This window comes from Lipotes vexillifer, unplaced genomic scaffold (assembly GCF_000442215.2).
Source record: "Lipotes vexillifer unplaced genomic scaffold, Lipotes_vexillifer_v1.1 scaffold890, whole genome shotgun sequence".
NCBI lineage: Eukaryota > Metazoa > Chordata > Mammalia > Artiodactyla > Lipotidae > Lipotes > Lipotes vexillifer.
The window spans coordinates 1126069-1145242 of record NW_006776053.1 but is presented as its reverse complement, the minus strand read 5'-3'; the positions used below and the strand labels follow the sequence as shown (position 1 = coordinate 1145242).

The 19174-nt window shown below is 51.1% G+C and overlaps 1 protein-coding gene across 1 annotated transcript in view; it reads right to left on the bottom strand.

Moving 5' to 3' along the window:
• Positions 1–18564, bottom strand: part of ADGRD2 (adhesion G protein-coupled receptor D2) — a 29136-nt gene extending 10572 nt beyond the window's left edge. The window contains 22 exon segments of the mRNA XM_007450256.1: positions 207–360; positions 642–751; positions 957–1044; positions 1047–1058; positions 2271–2383; positions 3789–3829; positions 11150–11157; positions 11770–11875; positions 12293–12416; positions 13767–13878; positions 15036–15243; positions 15245–15294; positions 15297–15311; positions 15487–15572; positions 15939–16008; positions 16010–16044; positions 16453–16546; positions 16549–16898; positions 16901–17104; positions 17417–17631; positions 17994–18054; positions 18528–18564. Of these exon segments, the coding sequence (XP_007450318.1) occupies positions 207–360; positions 642–751; positions 957–1044; positions 1047–1058; positions 2271–2383; positions 3789–3829; positions 11150–11157; positions 11770–11875; positions 12293–12416; positions 13767–13878; positions 15036–15243; positions 15245–15294; positions 15297–15311; positions 15487–15572; positions 15939–16008; positions 16010–16044; positions 16453–16546; positions 16549–16898; positions 16901–17104; positions 17417–17631; positions 17994–18054; positions 18528–18564 (2293 nt within the window).
• Positions 18565–19174: the final 610 nt, after the last annotated feature.

The following is a 19174-nucleotide window of genomic DNA, read 5'->3' as shown; positions in this document are numbered from 1 at the left end:
TACCGCAAAAAAAAAAAAAAGAATTGGAGCTGGGTAGAGTTGGAGGTCGACGGAGCTGGGTTTGTGTCAGACACGGGCGCTGGCCACTGGGTGGCGCTGGGTGCCGGTGGAGGAGGGTTTTGGGCGGTGAGTGTTGGACACAACAGAGGCCACGCGAGGCAGGGTGGAGGGGAACAGAGCAAGAGTGGGGAGCAGAGGGGCCTCACCCCAGCCTGTGGCGTAGCAGAGCGGCTTCCTGGGGCCCAGGCACATGCGCACAGCCACCACCTTGCTGCACAGAGGCAGCCCTTCCGCCAACATCCAGGAGAAGCCGACCAAAAAGAGGAGGTGTATCACTGCTGTGACGGCCACACACGCCACCTGTGTGGGAGGGTGGGGGATCCCCACGGAGGCCGGTCATGGGTGCGGTCCACCCTGGGTCCCCTGTCCGTGCCTGGCGTTGCCAGCCCAAAGCAGTATGAGCGGGTAGGTTCTCGGGGCAGCGCCCTGGGCCCAGCTCCAACATTCGGGGTCTTTCCTCTCTAGGCCGTACTCCTCCCCGGAAATGGAGCCAAGTGAAGACATGGGGGGCAACCTAGAAAAGGCTGAAGGTGCTTTCCCAGGCCCCCCTGAGCTCACAAGCCCACCCGCTGGCCGCCCACCTTGTTGGCCTTTGCCCACTCGTTGGCCATGAGGAAGCCCTCGGCCGAGGCCAGGGAAAAGGTGAGGGTCTCGTGGACTGTGGCTCGTTCTGACTGGGGGACCCCGGACAGGCAGAGGAGTTGGTTAGCAAGGACCGCCCCCTCCCCACCTGCGTCCCAGTGAACCGGCCAGTGGAGGAGGAAAGGGCGGCTCCACAGGGGCTTCTCGGACCGAGGATGGACACCCACCCGAGGAGGGATGTGAAGGCCCACGAGGGGCGGGGCGGGGCGGGCCCAGGGTGCCAGGCAAGGTGGTAAGCTTGCCTCACCCAGCTGCCAGGAAGAGCAAGAAGGTGGTGGCGAGGGCACAGGACACACTGCAGCCCACAGACGAGAGCGTCCTCAGCAGAGACCCCACCCCCCCCCGTCGGGACCCCTCTGTGGGAGGGACAGAGACCCTGAAGGACAGCAGCCCCACCACCGCCCTGGCCCGGCGGGACTCGCCCGCCCCGCCCGGCAGCTCCCAGGCTCCTCAACCGCCTTCTCTGCCGTGAAGCAGGGATGGCCAGGCCTGCACACAGCAACTTGATAATGAGCATTTGCATGTCCTCTTCTGCTGGAGAGGAGCCCAGCTTTCACGGACTCCTCAGATACCGAGAAGCCCTAGACTGTAAGTGACCACCGACACGCCCATGGGGAGGAGGGGTGGCATGTGACAACTACCCACTGAGGGGGGAACAGGGAGCTGGCACGGATTACTCACGATGTGTCCGATGTCCACGCTCTGTTTTTACAGGAAAAATGCGTTTGGTAGCATGTTTTCAAGCATGCTCCCGAACAGGCCAAGTGACCCCAGCATTCCTGGGCTCAGACACCGTCTCACTCAGCCTGAGTCCCCTTCTGGTCCAGCGAGCCCACCTTGCTTGGCCTCCTCCTGGAATTTGGCTTCCCCGCAAGGCTGTAAATGCTAATGCCTCTCAGGGGCCTGTCTTTAGTCGCGACTCATTTTATTTCTAACCTCACCTTGGCCATGGCTTTACCTTCTGGCTCTTGGGGCCAGCTGAGACCCCTCCCGCCCCGAGCACCAGACCACAGACCCCACAGACCCGCAAACCCGTTGCCCACCTGTGCCTCCTGAGACGAGTCCCTCATCTCCCGGTGGCCCAGGTCACACCTCCTCCTCAGCCAAGTCTTCCTCATCTCCCCACTGCTCCCTGGCCCAGGGCCCCTCCCCTCTCCTAGGCCAGGCCCGCAGCCCCCGAACTGCTTTTCCCCCCTGGCCCCCACCTCAGCCTCACTCCCCACACCAGCGGCCTCCCTCATGTAAATCTAACGCCTGCTTCACACTCTTCCACATCTGCCCTCTGCAACAGGACCACGATCCAAGCGCGTGGGCCTGGCCTTCCAGGCCTGTGTGATCTGACCCATGCCTGCCTTGTTCACTGCCATCCCCCGACCCCGGGCATCACACTGGAAGCCCCAGACACACTGCAATTCTAGAACGTAACTCGTCTGCCATTTCTAGCCTCCTTGCCTTTGCTCAGATGGCCCTCTGCTTGGAATGCCTTTCTGTTCAACTTCTGTGCATCCTTTAAAACTTGGTTCTGACATCACCCTCCCCTGCCCCCCTGCCCCCTCCCCAGTACTCACCTGGACGTTGTACACCTGCAACAGGACGGCGCTGTGGTTGCAGAAGCAGGCGGTTGAGTCCTGGTACAGAGCGGTCATGGAGCAGCCAGTGGTGGCCCAGGAGCCCCCTGAGTCTGGGCTTGGGGTGAATAGTGAACAGAGGGCTCTTGAGATGGGCTGGACATGGGGCTGGGGGACAGGTGGCAAGCAGGGGAAAGCCTCTCCCCAAAGCCTGGGGTCCCTCAGTGCCCTGCCTCTAACCAGCTATGTGACCTTGGCCAAGTCACTGCCCCTCCCTGGGTCTCAGTTTTTCATCTGTAAAATGTACTTTTCTCAGGAATGGTAGGAGGTTGTGGTTGATACCAATGATCACCACTGATTAACTGCATTAATTACTAAGCAACAGTGATTGATGTTCATTCCCTCATCAACTCTAACACCCATTTCACAGATGAGACTCTCCCTAGGTACCCCACAGAGTAGGCTTGCATACCTACTATGATAGGGAGCTCACTACCTCCTGGGTAACAGGCTCTCCTGCCCCAGCTTATCCCCAGTTGAGTGGGGCTTGGAACCACCCCTGCAAGAAATTTGGTGAATGGAGGCCAAAAACATGCTTGAGTCCTGCCTCATCCTCAAGTAGAATGGACTTTTTTTTTTAATTTTAAACATTTTTTATTTTTATTTTTTGGGCCATACTGCAGGGTATGTGGATCTTAGTCCCCCAACCAGGGATGGAACCTGGCTCCCTGCAGTGGAAGCGCGGCTCTTAACCACTGGACCACCAGGTAAGTCCCCGGATGTCTTTTTTTTTTTTTCAAGTGCCTTATTTAAAGAACTTGGGGGTGGGCTTCCCTGGTGGCGCAGTGGTTGAGAGTCCGCCTGCCGATGCAGGGGACACGGGTTCGTGCCCCGGTCCAGGAAGATCCCACATGCCGCGGAGCGGCTGGGCCCGTGAGCCATGGCCGCTGAGCCTGCGCGTCCGGAGCCTGTGCTCCGCAACGGGAGAGGCCACAACAGTGAGAGGCCCGCGTGGCGCAAAATAAAAAAAAATAAAAAAAAAAATAAAGAACTTGGGGGACTTCCTTGGTGGTACAGTGGTAGAGAATCAGCGTTACAACACAGGGGATGCAGGTTTGATCCCCGGTCAGGGAACTAAGATCCCACATGCTGCGGGGCAACTAAGCCCATGTGCCACAACTACTGAGCTTGTGTGCCTCGGCTAGAGAGCCCACGTGCCGCAAACTACAGAGCTCATGCCCTCCGGAGCCTGAGCACCACAACTAGAGAAGAGAAAACCCGCATGCCACAACTAGAGAGAAGCCCACGCACCACAACAATGATCCTGCATGCCTCAACTAAGACCTGATGCAGCCAAAAATAAATAAAATTTAAAAATTAAAAAAAATAATAAAGAAAGAACTTGGAAACTCACCCGATGCTGAAGTTCCAGAAAGCACAGACAGGCTCCACCAGCTTTGGAGGGAAGGCCTAAGGGCAGCCAACAGGCACAGGGCAGGTGTGTGAGCACATGTGGGCAAGGAGAGAGGCCAGACGATGCAGGGGGATGTGGAGGCCTCCTGCGTTTGAGGGACCAGGGGGTTGCCCAGCATGGGTCGTGGGTGCAGGGACTGGAGAAGAATGCCGGCAGGGCGGCAGAAGGAAGGTGAAGTGAGTAGAGTTTCAGGCTGGCATTATGGTTAATATCGAAATCCTAGGAACAAGCTAACAAGCTAACAAACCACTATGAGTCTTCCCTCCAGGATGCTCCGCCTAGTAAGAACACACAGGTCTCTATCTACTGTTGGGGAAAGAGCTTGCCATATATATATATATATATATGTGTATATATATATATATATTTTTTTTTTAACATCTTTATTGGAGTATAATTGCTTCACAATGGTGTGTTAGCTTCTGCTCTATAACAAAGTGAAAAAGCTGTACGTATACATATATCCCCATATCTCCTCCCTCTTGCGTCTCCCTCCCTCCCACCCTCCCTATCCCACCCCTCTAGGTGGTCACAAAGCACCGAGCTGATCTCCCTGTGCTATGCAGCTGCTTCCCACTAGCTATCTATTTTACATTTGGTAGTGTATATATGTCCATGCCACTCTCTCACTTCGTCCCAGCTTACCCTCCCCCATCCCCGTGTCCTCAGGTCCATTCTCTACGTCTGCGTGTTTACTCCTGTCTTGCCCCTAGGTTCTTCAGAACCATTTTGTTGTTGTTGTTAGATTCCATATATGTGTGTTAGCATACAGTATATGTTTTTCTCTTTCTGACTTACTTCACTCTGTATGACAGACTCTAGGTCCATCCACCTCACTACAAATAACTCAGTTTCTTTTCTTTCTATGGCTGAGTAATATTCCATTGTATATATGTGCCACATCTTCTTTATCCGTTCATCTGTCAGTGGACACTTAGGTTGCTTCCATGTCATGGCTACTGTAAATAGAGCTGCAATGAACATTATGGTACATGACTCTTTTTGAATTATGGTTTTCTCAGGGTATATGTCCAGTAGTGGGATTGCTGGGTCGTATGGTAGTTCTATTTTTAGTTTTTTAAGGAACCTCCATACTGTTCTCCATAGTGGCTGTATCAGTTTACATTCCCACCAACAGTGCAAGAGGGTTCCCTTTTCTCCACACCCTCTCCAGCATCGCCATATGTTTTTCAGTACAGGAAAAAGCTGCCTGACATTCTGCATAGTAGGAGCCCATTTATGGTTAAAAAAAAATAAGGTTCTATGTAATTGTGAAAACACATGCACAAAAGGTCTGGAATCAAACACACAGCCAACTTAACAATAGTTAGGTCTCAGTTTGAATGTGTTATAATGAACATGTTAGTTCTTTTGTAATGAACAATGACAACACTATGGACTTTATAAGATGTCATCAAGCAGAAAGAAGACATCAGGTGGCAGGTGGTATCTGTCCCAGACCAAGCAGGGAGGCAGCCTAAGCTCAGGACTTGGGCTATTTGTCCCGACTGGGGAGGGTAACAGCAACATCACCTCACTAGAATATGATACTTTGTGATTTGCAAAGTACTTTCATGTCCTTTATTATTGTTGATATTCATAGCAACCTAGGGGACAGGTATAAATTTATGTAATTTCAGATGAGGAAGGTGAGCCTCAGAGAGGGGAATTAATCTGTTCGAGGTCACACAGCAGAGAGCTGAGACTGGGTTTTGACTTGGTCGACTCCATGCTCTTTCCACACTCTGTGACGATGCCTCCAGAGAACATATTATTCCTAGGGTTGGCTGAATTATTACCACATGTATTCATTCACTCATAATATTTTTCCTGGGTCTCAGGTACTATGTTAGGTGCTGGAACACAAAGAAAACCTGCTGTTTGCTTTTAAAATGGATGGTTGTTACACCACTGGTAGCATTTTCAAGTGGTACAAACTGAAATATCAGTGCAGCTTATACACTCAAAAGCCACAAAACTGTTGGTGTCCATTAGCTCCATACCTGGCCATATATCCCCAGGAGACAGTCACCAGAATCAAAACATATTATAAGTGAGGATTTTCACAGGGTTAGGCAGGGTTAATTGTAATAGAAGAAACTCTGCAGATACTCTGGATGCATGGAGGGGAAGGGGTCAAGTTCATTTTGGACCATCCCCTGGGAAGGGGGTGGGCGGTTCTGGACTTGGCCGCAGTCAAGGCCTACGCATTGCTAGGATCAAGCAGCAGGTGAGAAAGGACAGGATGGCAAAGGGACATCTGTGACAGAGACAATGCAGAAAACACGTGTGGGGAAAATGAAAAACACAAATGTTTACATGGCTCAGCTGAAAGCGCAAGGGCTTTGATTTTGCAAAAGGGAAAAAAAAAAAAATATATATATATATATATATAGTATTATGTACCCAGAAAAAGGCTGAAGGGAAACACATGGAAAAGTTTAGGGCAGCTACCTCTGGGTAATAGGATTTGTCTGCTTTATCCTTTTCTACATTTTCCAAATTTGCCACAATAAGCAATCCCTTACTTTTATTTATTTTTCATTTTAATGTATTTTAGTTCATATAATTAATATATAAATACAATCTCAGAAGTTAGTTGTTTGAAAATATAAACAAAATTGGTAAACTTCTAGCTAAACTGATCAAGAACGAAAAGGCGAACATCATTATAAATCCTACACATGTTAAAAGGATAATAAGTGACTATTATGAACAACTTCCTGCTAGAACTGAACAGCCTAGATGAAAGGAACAATTTCCTTAAAGGGCACAAATTACTAAAACCATCTCAAGAAGAAATAAAACACCCCAAACAATCCTATATCAGTTTAAGAAATAACTCATACTTTAAAAACTTCCCACAAAGAAAACACCAGGCCCGAAAGACTTCACTGGTCTTCACTGGCCTATCAAGCATTTAAGGAAGAAATAATACCAATTCTGCAAAACTCTCTTAGGAAACAGAGGAGGAGAGAACTCCCAACACATTTTATGAGATCAGGATTAACCTGACACCAAAACCAGAGGAAGACAGTATAAGAAAACTACAGAACATATTACATATTCAAGAATATAAACACAAAAATCCTTAACAAATATTAGCAAATTGAATCCAGCAATATATACAAAGGATAATACACCATAACCAAGTGGGGTTTATCCCAGAAATCCAAGGCTGGTTTGACATTTGAAAATCAATCAATGCAATTTACTATATTAACAGAATAAAAGAGAAAACCATATGATCCTATCAATGTGGAAGAAACATTTGGCAAAATTCAATAGCCATTCACGATAAAAATTCTCAGCAAAGCAGGAAGGAAAGAGAACTTAATCTGACAAGGGGCATCTACAAAAAGCCCACAGCTAGCATCACATTTAATGGTTCAAGACTGAATACTCTCCCCCCTAATGTTAGGAACAAGACAAAGCTATTTGGTCTCATCACTCCTATTTAATGCTGAACTAGAGGTCCTAGCCACTGCACCAAGGAAGGAAAATCGGAAAAAAAAAAAAAAAAAGGCATGGATTGGAAAGGAGAAAACAAAACTGTCTTCATTTGCAGACAACATGATCAGGGATGTAGAAGATCCTAAGAACTCTATAAGAGAAGCTACCAGAAGTACTAAGTGAGTCTAACAAGGCTGCAGGATACAATCTCATTATATAAAAATCAATTGTATTACTATATACTTGCAATGAACAATTTAAGATTGAATTAAGAAAATAATGCCATTTACAAAAAAGGGTATATCTAACAAAATACCTTCAAGACCTGAACCCTGACAACTGTATATCACTGCTGAGAGAAATTCAAGAAAATCTAAATAAACAGAGGGATATACCTCGATTAAGGATTGGAAGATTCATTGTTAAGATGCCAGTTCATCATCTTATTTCAATTTGAGAGATTTAAGGCAATCCCAATCAAAATCCCAGCAGGTGTTTCCATAGACATTAACAAGCTGATTCTAGAATTTATATGGCAATGTGAACACCCTAGGCTAGCCAAAGCAATTTTGAAAAGGAAGAACAATGTTGGAGGACTTACACAACCTGATTTCAAGGCTTACCATACAGATACGTTAATCACAACACTATAGGGTTAGTGTATAGATCCCTGGAACAGAATAGAGAGCCCAGAAACAGACTTACACATATATGGACAATTGATTTTCAACAAAGGTGATAATTCAATGGGAGAAAGAATAATCTTTTCAACAAATGATATTGGAATAGGATGTCTATATGGAAAAATAATGAACTTCAACTCCTACCCAACATAATACACATAAATGAATTGAAATAAATCATAGACATAAATGTAAAGGTTAAAATGATAAACTTCTTTGAGAATATCTTTGTGACCTTGGGATAAGCAAGATTTCCTGGATAGGATGCAAAAAGCATAAACCATGCAGGATAAAAACTGATAAACCAGACTTTATCACATTCAAAACTTATCTTCCAAAGACACTGTCAAGAAAGTGAAAAGCAATCCAGAGACTAGAAGATATTATTCACAAAACACATAGCTGACAAAGGACTTGTATTCAAAATATATAAAGAATTCTTACAATTCAATGATAAGACAAATAATTTAAAAATTGGGGAAGAACAAAGCAGGAGGCATCATGCTTACTGATTTCAAGCTATATTACAAAGCTATAGAAATTAAAACAGTATGGTATTGGCATTAAAAACAGACACATAGATCAATGGAACAGAATAGAGAGCCCAGAAATAAACCTATGCATATATGGTCAATTAATTTATGGCAAAGGAGGCAAGAACATACAATGGGGAAAGAACAGTCTCTTCGATAAGTGATGTTGGGAAAACTGGACAGCCGCAGGCAAAAGAATGAAACTTGACTACCATCTTACACCATACACAAAAATTAACTCAATATGGACTAAAGATTTGAACTTAAGGTCTGAAACCATAAAAATTTTAGAAGAAAATATAGGTGGTGAGCTCCTTGACATGGTAGAAACAAACAAACAGAACAAAAAACCCAAACCATCCAATTAAAAAATGGGCAGAAGATCTGAATAGGCATTTTTCCAAAGAAGACACACAAATGGCCAACTGGTACATGAAAAGATGCTCAGCATCACTAAATATCAGAGAAATGCAAATCAAAACCACAATGAGATATTATCTCACACCTGTTAGGATGGTTATTATCAAAAAGACAAGAAATAACAAGTGTTGGAGAGGATGTGGAGAAATGGGGACCCTCATACACTGTTGGTAGGAATGTAAGTTGGTGCAGCCACTATGGAAAACAGTATGGAGTTTCCTCCAAAAATTAAAAATAGAAGTACCATATGATCCAGCAATTCCACTTGTAGGTATCTATCCAAAGAAAATGAAAATACTAACTCAGAAAAGATATATGCATCCCCATGTTCATGGCTATTTACAATAGCAAAGATATGGAAGCAACCTAAGTGTCCACTGATGCACGAATGGATAAAGAAATTGTGGTGTATAATAACAGAATGTTACTCAGCCATAAAAAGAATGAAATCTTGCCATTTGCAACAACATGGATGGAGCTCAATGGCATTATGCTAAGTGAAATAAGTCAGAGAAAGAAAAATACTGTATGATCTCACTTATATGGGGACTCTAAAAAAAAAAAATCAAGCTCATAAATGCAGAGAACAGATTGATGGTTGCCAGTGGTGGTGGGGCGGGGGCAGGGCGAAAAAGAGTGAGGGGAGTACAAAGATAAAATTTAAAAAGAGAGGATCTATATGGCTTATGTGCAGAAATGTCAGTAATCAGAAAAGCAAACAGCAGACTAATGCAAAAATTTTGGGAAAAAAATAATAAAGAACATTTCCTATTTAAAAAAAAACAGTGGCTCATCTCAAAATTTATTTAATTAAGAAAATGAAAATTGGGGAAAAGATTTGAACTTATATTTAACAAAGGAAGATATATGAATGCGTGATAAGTATAGAAAACGATGCTCAAAATCATTGGTCCTGAAGGAATTGCACCTTAGAACCACAATGAGACATCAGTACACAACCATTATAATGAACAATATTAAAAAGGCAGTTAAGGATGTTAGCAAAGGTATGGAACACTGCAATGCTCACACACTGCTAGTGGGAATGTAAGATAGTACATGACTTTGGAAAACAGTTGGACAGTCTCTTAGGAAGTTAATGTATACATATACTTATCATACGACCCAGAAAGTCCTCTTTTAGGTATTCACCCAGTAGAAAGAAATCATATGTCCACAAAAAGGCTGTATATGAGTGTTCATAGTGGATCTATTCATAGCAGCTCAAACTGGAGACAACTCAAATCTCCAACAACAGGTAAATGGAGGGTCTTCCCTGGTGTCGCAGTGGTTAAGAATCCACCTGCCAATGCAAGGGACACGGGTTGGAGCCCTGGTCAGGGAAGATCCCACATGCCGCAGAGCCACTAAGCCCGTGCCTTAGCTCTAGAGACCGTGAGCCACAAATACTGAGCCTGTGTGCCACAGCTACTGAAGCCTGCGCACCTAGAGCCCGTGCTCCACAACAAGAGAAGCCACCACAGTGAGAAGCCCGCACAATGCAAGGAAGAGTAGTCCCCGCTCGCCACAACTAGGGAACTCCCGCAAGCAGCAACAAAGACCCAACGCAGCCAATAAATAAAATAAAATAAAATAAAATAAAATAATAAAAAACCAAGTAAAAGGAAAAACAAATTATGGTCTATCCATATAACGGAATTCTACACAGCACTAATGAGAAGTGAATTACTGAAACAGGCAACAACGTAGATGATACTCGAAAATAGCCAGACCTGGGCTTCCCTGGTGGCGCAGTGGTTGAGAGTCCGCCTGCCGATGCAGGGGATGCGGGTTCGTGCCCCGGTCCGGGAGGATCCCACATGCTGCGGAACGGCTGGGCCCGTGAGCCATGGCCGCTGAGCCTGCGCGTCTGGAGCCTGTGCTCCGCAACGGGAGAGGCCCCAACAGTGAGAGGCCCGCGTACAGCAAAAAAAAAAGCCAGACCTGAGCAAAAGAAGCCAGACCATGGCACACACTATATGGTTCCATTTATATGAAGCTTTAGGAAAGACAGACAATCTAGAGTCACAGAAAACAGAGCAGTGATTTCCTGGGTCAGAGTGGGCAAGGCTGATGGGGAAGGGGCACGAAGAAGCCTTTTGGGAAGGTGGAAAAGTTCTATATCTTGATTGGGGCAGTGATGCATGAGTATATACACTGGTCAAAACTCATCAAGCTATACACTTAAAATGGATGTTTTAGTATATGTAGATTTATATACCTTAATGAAATTGATTTTTAAGAAGTCTTGAGATGATATACAAAAGATATAAGCTGTGGGGGTTGTGTGTGTGTCCAGGATTGGTGGTTTTGAGCAAAGGAGACTTTAGCTTTCTCTGAAATGCTCTAAAGCTTCAAAAGCGAGAAGGAATTTGTGTATTACATATAATGAATTAAATGACATATCTTGGTGATCTTTTCTTGTCAATTTACAGCAAAATACCTCATTCTTTACATAACCTCAGCTGATATTCCATTTTATAGCTCTATAAGGCTAAGTAATCCCCTATTGATGGACATTTAGGTTATTTTTATGCTTATGAAGCATACTGCAGTGCAGGTCTCTCATATCTCCCTGTATTATCTGATGGGAACCACCAGTTTTTCAAGTCATGCAGACATGTAATGAAATCCCAGCTCTGCCACTTATAAGCTGGTGCCAGGCACAGCACCTCTTCCAAGCTCACTTTTGTGGAATGCGCAGTTGGAAGATTAAATGAATGCTGATTATTTAAGTCACCCTCCATAAAGTAAGTGTGCAATGCACTACTGCCCTTCCCCCTCTCTCGAGGACAATGGGATGGCTTGTGGATGAGTATTTTTCTTGAACATTTTAGACCTTGGTTGTCCAGTGAGCAAATACTGGGATGTAGCGGGGGGCACCAAACCAGGATAACTGTACCAGGTGGCTGTTTCCCAGAAGCATCGCCCAGTACCTGCGCCCAGTGTTGCAGGTGAAAGGTCACAGCCGTGTTGGCCTCCCCGGTTTCATCCCACACCTCAGATGAGATGATTGCTGACCCCACCTAGGTGCTTAGGAACCTGTGGGGAGAAAGGGAGCTTTTAAGTGCACCAGGTATCTGTCGGGGAGAGGTCATACATGGCTGGGGTCATGTCATCCAGGCCCCTGCAGAACAGATGATACCCTCTGTGGAAAAGTGCTGTGCTGGGAATTAGGGCAGCTGGGTTCCACTCTTTCTGATAATTTGAGTAAGCCCTGTTCCCTCCCTGAGAGTCAGCACTGAAGCCAGGCCCCAGGCAGGAGCTGAGCCATGTTTCCACCAGCCCATCTTTGGCAGGCCCAGAAATCTGTGTGTGTCGGGGGGAGCAGGTTTGGCCCTGGGCTGCCAAGGGCAGATATGCCTAACAGAATGGGGGCTCTGGGAGGGGATGGAGGCCTAGCCTTCCCTGGTGAGGGGATCCAGGCCCTCAGCTGCCTGCTGGGTGGGACCCACTCACCTCTGCATTCTGCTTGCCTCTTCAGAGGTGTCCAGGGCCTGGGGCTCTCGGCCAGGGGCCCCCAGGGTGTACTGGAAAACACTTGAGCTGAACCAGCTGTGGATCATGGTGACTCCAGAGAGGCCTGGATGAATAGAAGGAGGCCTAAGACCCGCCCAGTGACTGAGCAAGCACCACAGGTTGGTCCTGAGGAAAATGCTCTGCCCACCTTACACATAGGGAAACTGAGTCTCATAGAGGTTAAATGACTTCCTGAAGATCACACAGTTAATAAGTGGCAGAACCAGAATTTCAACCAGCCATAGTTGATGTGCTTAACCTGCCGGCTCCAAAGCCCTTTGCCCCTTATCCTAATCCTCCACCCCTGGGTGGCACCGAGGGAAAATGTGTGGTTGAGGGGAAGAGACTAAGTGAACACCTACCACGTGGTAGGCGCTTTAAGCTTATAACAACCTGAGGTGAGTACTAATAATACAGTTTTACAGATGAGGAGACAGTTCTGAAAGGTGAGGTGACTTATTCAAAATAGCAGAGCTAGCAGCTGTGAGGGCTGAGGTTTGACCCAGACCCCAACAGGACCCCACCACCCCTCTCCCTCACCCACCTTTCAAGAGGAGCTGCCTCGCTTCAGCAGCAGGGATGAGGATGTGGCCAGGCCTCTCTGGATGCCCACTGGGCATCGTGAACACTTGGCCCTCCGTGCTGGTCTCCCTCAAGCGTAGGCTCCGCAACTCCAGGCTTGGGAGCAGATGGGGCTCAGGGGCTGGGCCTCAGCAGGGAGGTCTTTCTGCTGGGCTGGCCGTGCTGGCAGGGTCTGCTTCCCCTCTCCCTGCCACATACCTAGGAGGCCACCATTCCTGCACAGAGAGGTTCAGCAACTTACGCAAGGTAAGTTTGACTTCTCCAAGTCAGGGAGAGGGGGTCACTGAGAAGGGGGAGTCTCTGGGGGATGGGACATGAGTATCAATGAGCTGCCAGAAACCACTGGGCACCTGAAGGACCCAAGTTTTGCCTGAAGTTCCACCGTAAGTGCTCCCCCACTCAACCTACAAACATTTACTGAGTGTGCCCTTGGGTCTGAAGCTGAGATGCAGAACTGACTCAGAAATGGCCCTGGCACTCAGAGAACTTCAGGTGCTATTATGTAATTACCATAAAGGTGATAAAAGATATGTTCAAAACACCGGGGTAACAGAGGAGAGAGGAACTGTCGGGAGAGAGCTAGAACTGGGGAGGCTTCCTAGCAGAGCTGGTGCTCAAGCAGGGTTCTGAAGGATGTATGCGAGTTTGCTAGGAGACCAAGAGAGAAAGAGTATTCTGGATGGAGGGCACAGCATGGGCAAAGGCAGGAAAGAGAATGGAGTATCTGTGGGAGTCCGAGAACTCCCAGTGACCAGGGCTGAGGAGGATGTGTGAGCCCAGGCCCCACCCGGAGCCCAGATGTGTGGGATGGGTGGCGGGCAGGCTCGCTCACCGGCATGGCGGTGCTGGATGTGCTTTCGGGGCCGCTCAGAGGTCAGCATGGTGCTCAGCAGGGGCGCCAGGCGCTGCTCGCTGGCCAACAGGGCCCTGGGTCCACCCACCACCTGGGAGGAGGCCGCAACTCAGCCCTCTCTCAGACGCCACGCCCCACAGCTGCCTGCCCTGACCACTGCGGTTAACAGGATCTCAATGATCTGTGAGGTGGCCTGCAGGCTCCAGACCCTCAGTGGCTCTGCAGGGCCTCCAGGATCAAGTCCTGGCTCCTCAGACTGACACTTGAGGCCCTGCCTGATGAGCCTCCTCTGGCTTCTCCAACGCTCTCCTAAGCCACGTCATCCTCTAGTCAAGCCGAAGACCTCACAGTGCTCTCTGCCTGCTGGCAGGTTGCTTGCCGACCAGGGTACACTCGGAAGGCAGGGCCGTGCCTCCTGCTTGTTTGGTCTGGCTCAGTGTTAGATCTCTAACAGGTGCTCAAGTTTTAGGTTCCAAAAAGGAAACCACGCGGGGTGAGGACAGAACAGGGAGGGGAAACATGCGCTAATGGGACACCTCCTCTGTGGTGGGCAAGTCACCTGATAGACGCCTACTCCTCTCCATTGCCTAAGCAAGGCAGGTATGATCATCCCCATTTTCCAGGGAAGAAAACTGAGGTTCAGAGTCCAGTTTTCCCCAGTCTGTCACGGTGTCTCAGATCCCCAGTAAAATGTGGGCTTACACATCCCCAAGGATGGGGAGCATCACCTGGACAGGCGAACGTTCCACTGAACCAGCCTCCTGTGTTGTGCCATCCCCACCCCACCCCCAAGCCCAGTTTTGAATCACAGGGGGACCATGTCTGCCTCTTAAGCCCCAGAGCTTCTCAGGCAATGTTCACGACCCCTCGTTTTCTCCCTCTCTGGGCCGATGACTCCCAGGCCTACAGCCACTTCTGCCACGATGAGATTTCCAACACCCTCAGCATCTGTCTCTTCTGTTCTCCATGGCTGAACACGCAGCAGAGAGGACCTCCTAAAGGTGGTCAGTGGACTCTCGGATATGGGAGGCCCTTATTGACTAGTGGCTCTTAATTTTTAACTGCAGAAGTTGTTCAGGAGCACTTGTATGTGGAAGTTCAACTTATAAAACAGACAGAAGAAGGGCTTCTGATGGCTGGAGAGATGGAACTCAGAGATGGGCGCTGACTCACCGGTGGCTACACAGTCGGTGGCAAGGTAGGAACCAGAGCCCAGGCCCCTGCCCCACCGAGCCCTGCCAGCCTCACCTCGCTGACTGACAGCCACGCACCAGCCAGCTGCTCCTCCAGGACCAGGCTGGCCGCAGACACGATGGCCTGGCCCAGCTGCTCCCAGGGCTGAGTCGTGGGCTCTGGCTCCCATGTCCCAAGGGCTGCCACCCTTTTCAGGAAGTGCATGACAGCCAGCAGCGCAGCTGGCCCCAGTGGAGCTGTCTCCTTTGTCAGGACTCTCTTCCAGGAAGCTGGAGGCCTCGGCCAGGGACAGGTCTCCGTGGGCTTCAGAGAGAGAGGGTCAGGGAGGAACTGTGGAGCAGAAGAGCTGCTGACTGCTGGTCTGACTGTCTCAAGGGGACCCCCTGCAACCTTAATTCCTGCACACACATTAGGTGGGTGTCCCCTTTACAGATGAGGACACTGAGGTGCAGGGATGCCACCCACAGTGCCCCCAGACTCTGCAGCCTCCTGGGAGGGGGCTCACCACAATGACATTGGCCAAGGCGTTGACTTGGCTGATAACATCCTGGCCAGACCGTGACTGGGCGTCCTGCAGCTGCTGGTAGGTCTCTGCAAAGGAGTGGATGCCAGACTGAGCCCTGGGCAACATCGTCCGCAGAGGTGCCCCATCCGCCTGTGCCACTCAGGGGAAGAAGCCCACACTGACGGCTGTGTGTCTGGAGCCTTAGGCGTCCCGGATGGGGAAACAAGCAAAGAACGGCAAAATTGCCTGCTCGAGGTGACTGCTGCACAGCTGGGATTCACCCCCAGTTCCGTATGGCCCCATTGTCTGTGGTCTAGACTCCGTGGAGGCCCCCGAAACTCTGAGAAGATTCTGAATTCCCAGGCTGTGCCAACTGCTCCCCCTCAGCCTACACTGGTCCATACCCAGCGTCCCCTTCAGCAGAGCCCAAGGCACAGCCGGACAGGGCGCACCTGTCCGGTAGCAGCAGAGGAAGGGCAGAGGCTGCAGGCAAAACAAAAAGCCCTCGGTGCTGGGTGCTGGGCCCAGGGTCCTACGTAGGGCACTCCTCTGAGGGCACTGGCCAGGGTGGGAGAGGTGTCAGGGCTGCATCCTGGCTTCCCATCGGTCCCTGTGACCCACAGCCCCACAGTTCGGGCCTTGAAGGCGCCTGCACACTTGAGGGGGCGCCAGGACGCGGGGTCCGGGAGTTAGGGGGCGACGTGGGAACCTGGGAGAGAAGTGCTGCAGCCAACACTGGGAGCAGCAAGGTCGCCAGGGGTCGAGCCCATTCAGGCTGCTAGGACTGGGCAGACGCCCGAGGTACTGGAGGCCTGGAGAGGGCGTGGCCAGAGGTGGGCGTGGCTCGGTGGGAAAGAGGTGGGCTGGGTCCCCCAGTCGGAAGGGAAGCGGATGGGAGCCAGGAGGTTGGGGGTGTAGCCAAAAGGCGGGCGGGGCCTGACAAACAGGAGGTTGGGCGGGCCGTACCCAGACAGAGAAGCCGCGCCCGCACCGGCGGTAGCAGCGAGGGTGTGACGTCCAGGGCGCCCAGATCCCTGCGGAAGAGCAGGCCGCCGGGGGCGGGGGGTGGGGCGGCGCGCAGGCCCGTGCCCGGTGCAGCTGCGCGGGGCTCAGCGCCCGGGCCCACAGATGGAAGTCGGTGAGCTTGCCGCTGAAGGCGTCACGCGCCTAGAAGCCGCCGCCCAGAGAGTCCTGGTCCTGGCCCAAAACTAGGATGCCGCCAGGTGGCAGTGGGTGGCTTGCGCCTAGGCCCCGAGCCCCAGCGCGTCGCCGCCCGTCGGCGAACAGCGCCCAGCGCTCGCAGAGCTGCTCCCACGTGGCGCACACGTGGTGCCAGCGGCCATCCGCGCAAAAGGCAGCGCAGAAAGGCGCGTGGTGCCCGCGCACCGCGAGCGCCGCGTGCACGGCGCCCCCGGCTCGGCGAAGGCGCGCAGCTGCAGCGCGTTGGCCAGCGCCGGTACAGCCCGGGAGAAGAGTGCGGCCGCGTCGGATGAGGCGGCGTTCCACTGCACGTGCACGCACGCTGTCAGCGCCCCGAGCGCCGGCAGAGGCGTCCGAAGCCACGCCGCCCGGTCCGCGGTCCTCTCGCCGAACGTTAGTGCGGCCGCGGTGCGCGCGCCTGCGGGGACACACCTCGACCTCAGTTTCCCCAGCTGCGCACACCGTCCTGCTTCTGACGGCCCTTTGGCGCAGCTTTAGGGCCCCTTCTGGGCTTCTGGTTCCTCCCTCCCTCTGGAAGGAAAAATGGGGCTCCAGTGACCGTGCCCAGGGGTCAACCCTCTACTTTCAGTCCAGGACAAGGGAACCTGAGATGCGATGTGGACTTCCTCTGGGCTCAATCCACAAGGACTGTCACGGTGGGCTGCCATCTCTAGGTCACCAAAGCCCCCTCCCCCCAGCCCCCACTTCCCAGGCCCTGGCTCACACTCACGCCTCTGCGGGGGTCTTTGCAGAGGGGCCTCTCTTTTGCCCACCCAGATGGGGTCAGGCAGCCGTGGAGCGAGGACCGCATCTGGGTGCCGCAGTACCACGCGGCCAAACCGCTGCTCACAGGACTCTTGGGCCTGCCACCAGCTCAGCTGCTGCCCTGGGAACTTGCATACCTCATCTGCAGTCTCCACAACCTCTCCAGGGGACACTGGAGCTGCAGGGCGAGAGGAGGGTCAATGTGGGAGAAGTATGTGGGCATCTGACCCTTGCAGGGTGAGTAGAGTAGGCAGGGCCAAGGACACTGAGCTTGGAGTCATTTGGGGCTGGATGGGGCTGAACCCTAGCCATGCTTTATGACCTAGCAAGTTTTGTCCCCTTGCTGAGCCTGTTTTGTCATCTGTATAGTGGCAGGAATGAGATGGACGTGAGTGATGCTTTCAGCCCAGGGCCTCTTATAGGGGTGCTGAACTAAATGGCGCCTCCTCCCTTCCTCTGCATTCGAGGCCAGTGTAGCACATGGGCCACGGGCTGGCTGAACTGGGGGCAGGCAGAGCCTCTCTGTGGCATCCCTCATAGCAACCTGTGACCCAAGGGTTCCTTGATTCACCTGGGGAGTTGGAAGGGGTCCCAGAGAGACTCCTTATCTGAGAGAGAAGAAGAGAGGTGGGGTCTGAGTCAGGTCACCACGCCCATATGTACAGTTATTGAATGCCTACTGTGTGCTCCAGTGGGGTGCAGTGGAGGCTGCAGGCCCTGCAGTCAGACCTGGGTTCACCCAGAGGGTGATCTTGGGCAGGTCACTTCATTGCCCTGAGCCTGTTTCCTAGCATCCGGTGGATGTTTTTATTTCTATGTCAGGGGTTTAGCTTGTGTAACCTTTGCAGTTACCTCATGATGTGAGGTGGCCACTTGGAACCCTAGCAGCTTTGAGTCCCCTTGGCCTCCTCCCCTGCACCCCCCTGCCTCCCAGAAGTTCAGGTACCAGGAGGGCAAGGAGGCAGTAGCACCAGGGGGCCATTCTGGATCCAGCAGGGGCAGGCGGAACAGCAGGGGAGTCACAGGTGTGGCCAATGTGGACGGGGGAAGGAAAAAAGCACAGGAAAGCAGCTCACTGTCCTGCCTGCCTTGCTGTGCTACCCACTCTGTCATCTCGCCCCTTGTTTGGCTCCCAGACTCCACTGGGCTGGAAGGCCAGGATGGGATGGCCCACCCAGTGGGGATGACATTTACTGCACAAAGGGATGGTCTCCAGGAGCCTCTTCCAAGACCGCAGATGGGAAACACTGTAGCCCTGGTGAGCTGACAGGGGGTTGGGGGTGGGGAGGAGGGCAGCAGCTGTCCTCGGGCCAGAGAGTGGCGGAAACAAAGTGCAGGGGAATCACAGGTGTGGCCAATGTGGACTGGGGAAGGAAAAAAGCACAGGAAAGCAGCTCACTGTCCTGCCTGCCTTGCTGTGCTACCCACTCTGTCATCTCGCCCCTTGTTTGGCTCCCAGACTCCACTGGGCTGGAAGGCCAGGATGGGATGGCCCACCCAGTGGGGATGACATTTACTGCACAAAGGGATGGTCTCCAGGAGCCTCTTCCAAGACCGCAGATGGGAAACACTGTAGCCCTGGTGAGCTGACAGGGGGTTGGGGGTGGGGAGGAGGGCAGCAGCTGTCCTCGGGCCAGAGAGTGGCGGAAACAAAGTGCAGGGTCTCCTGGGGTGCGAGGGGAGGGAGGGAGAGCGAGCTCCAGGCCCTGTAGGCTTTCTCATG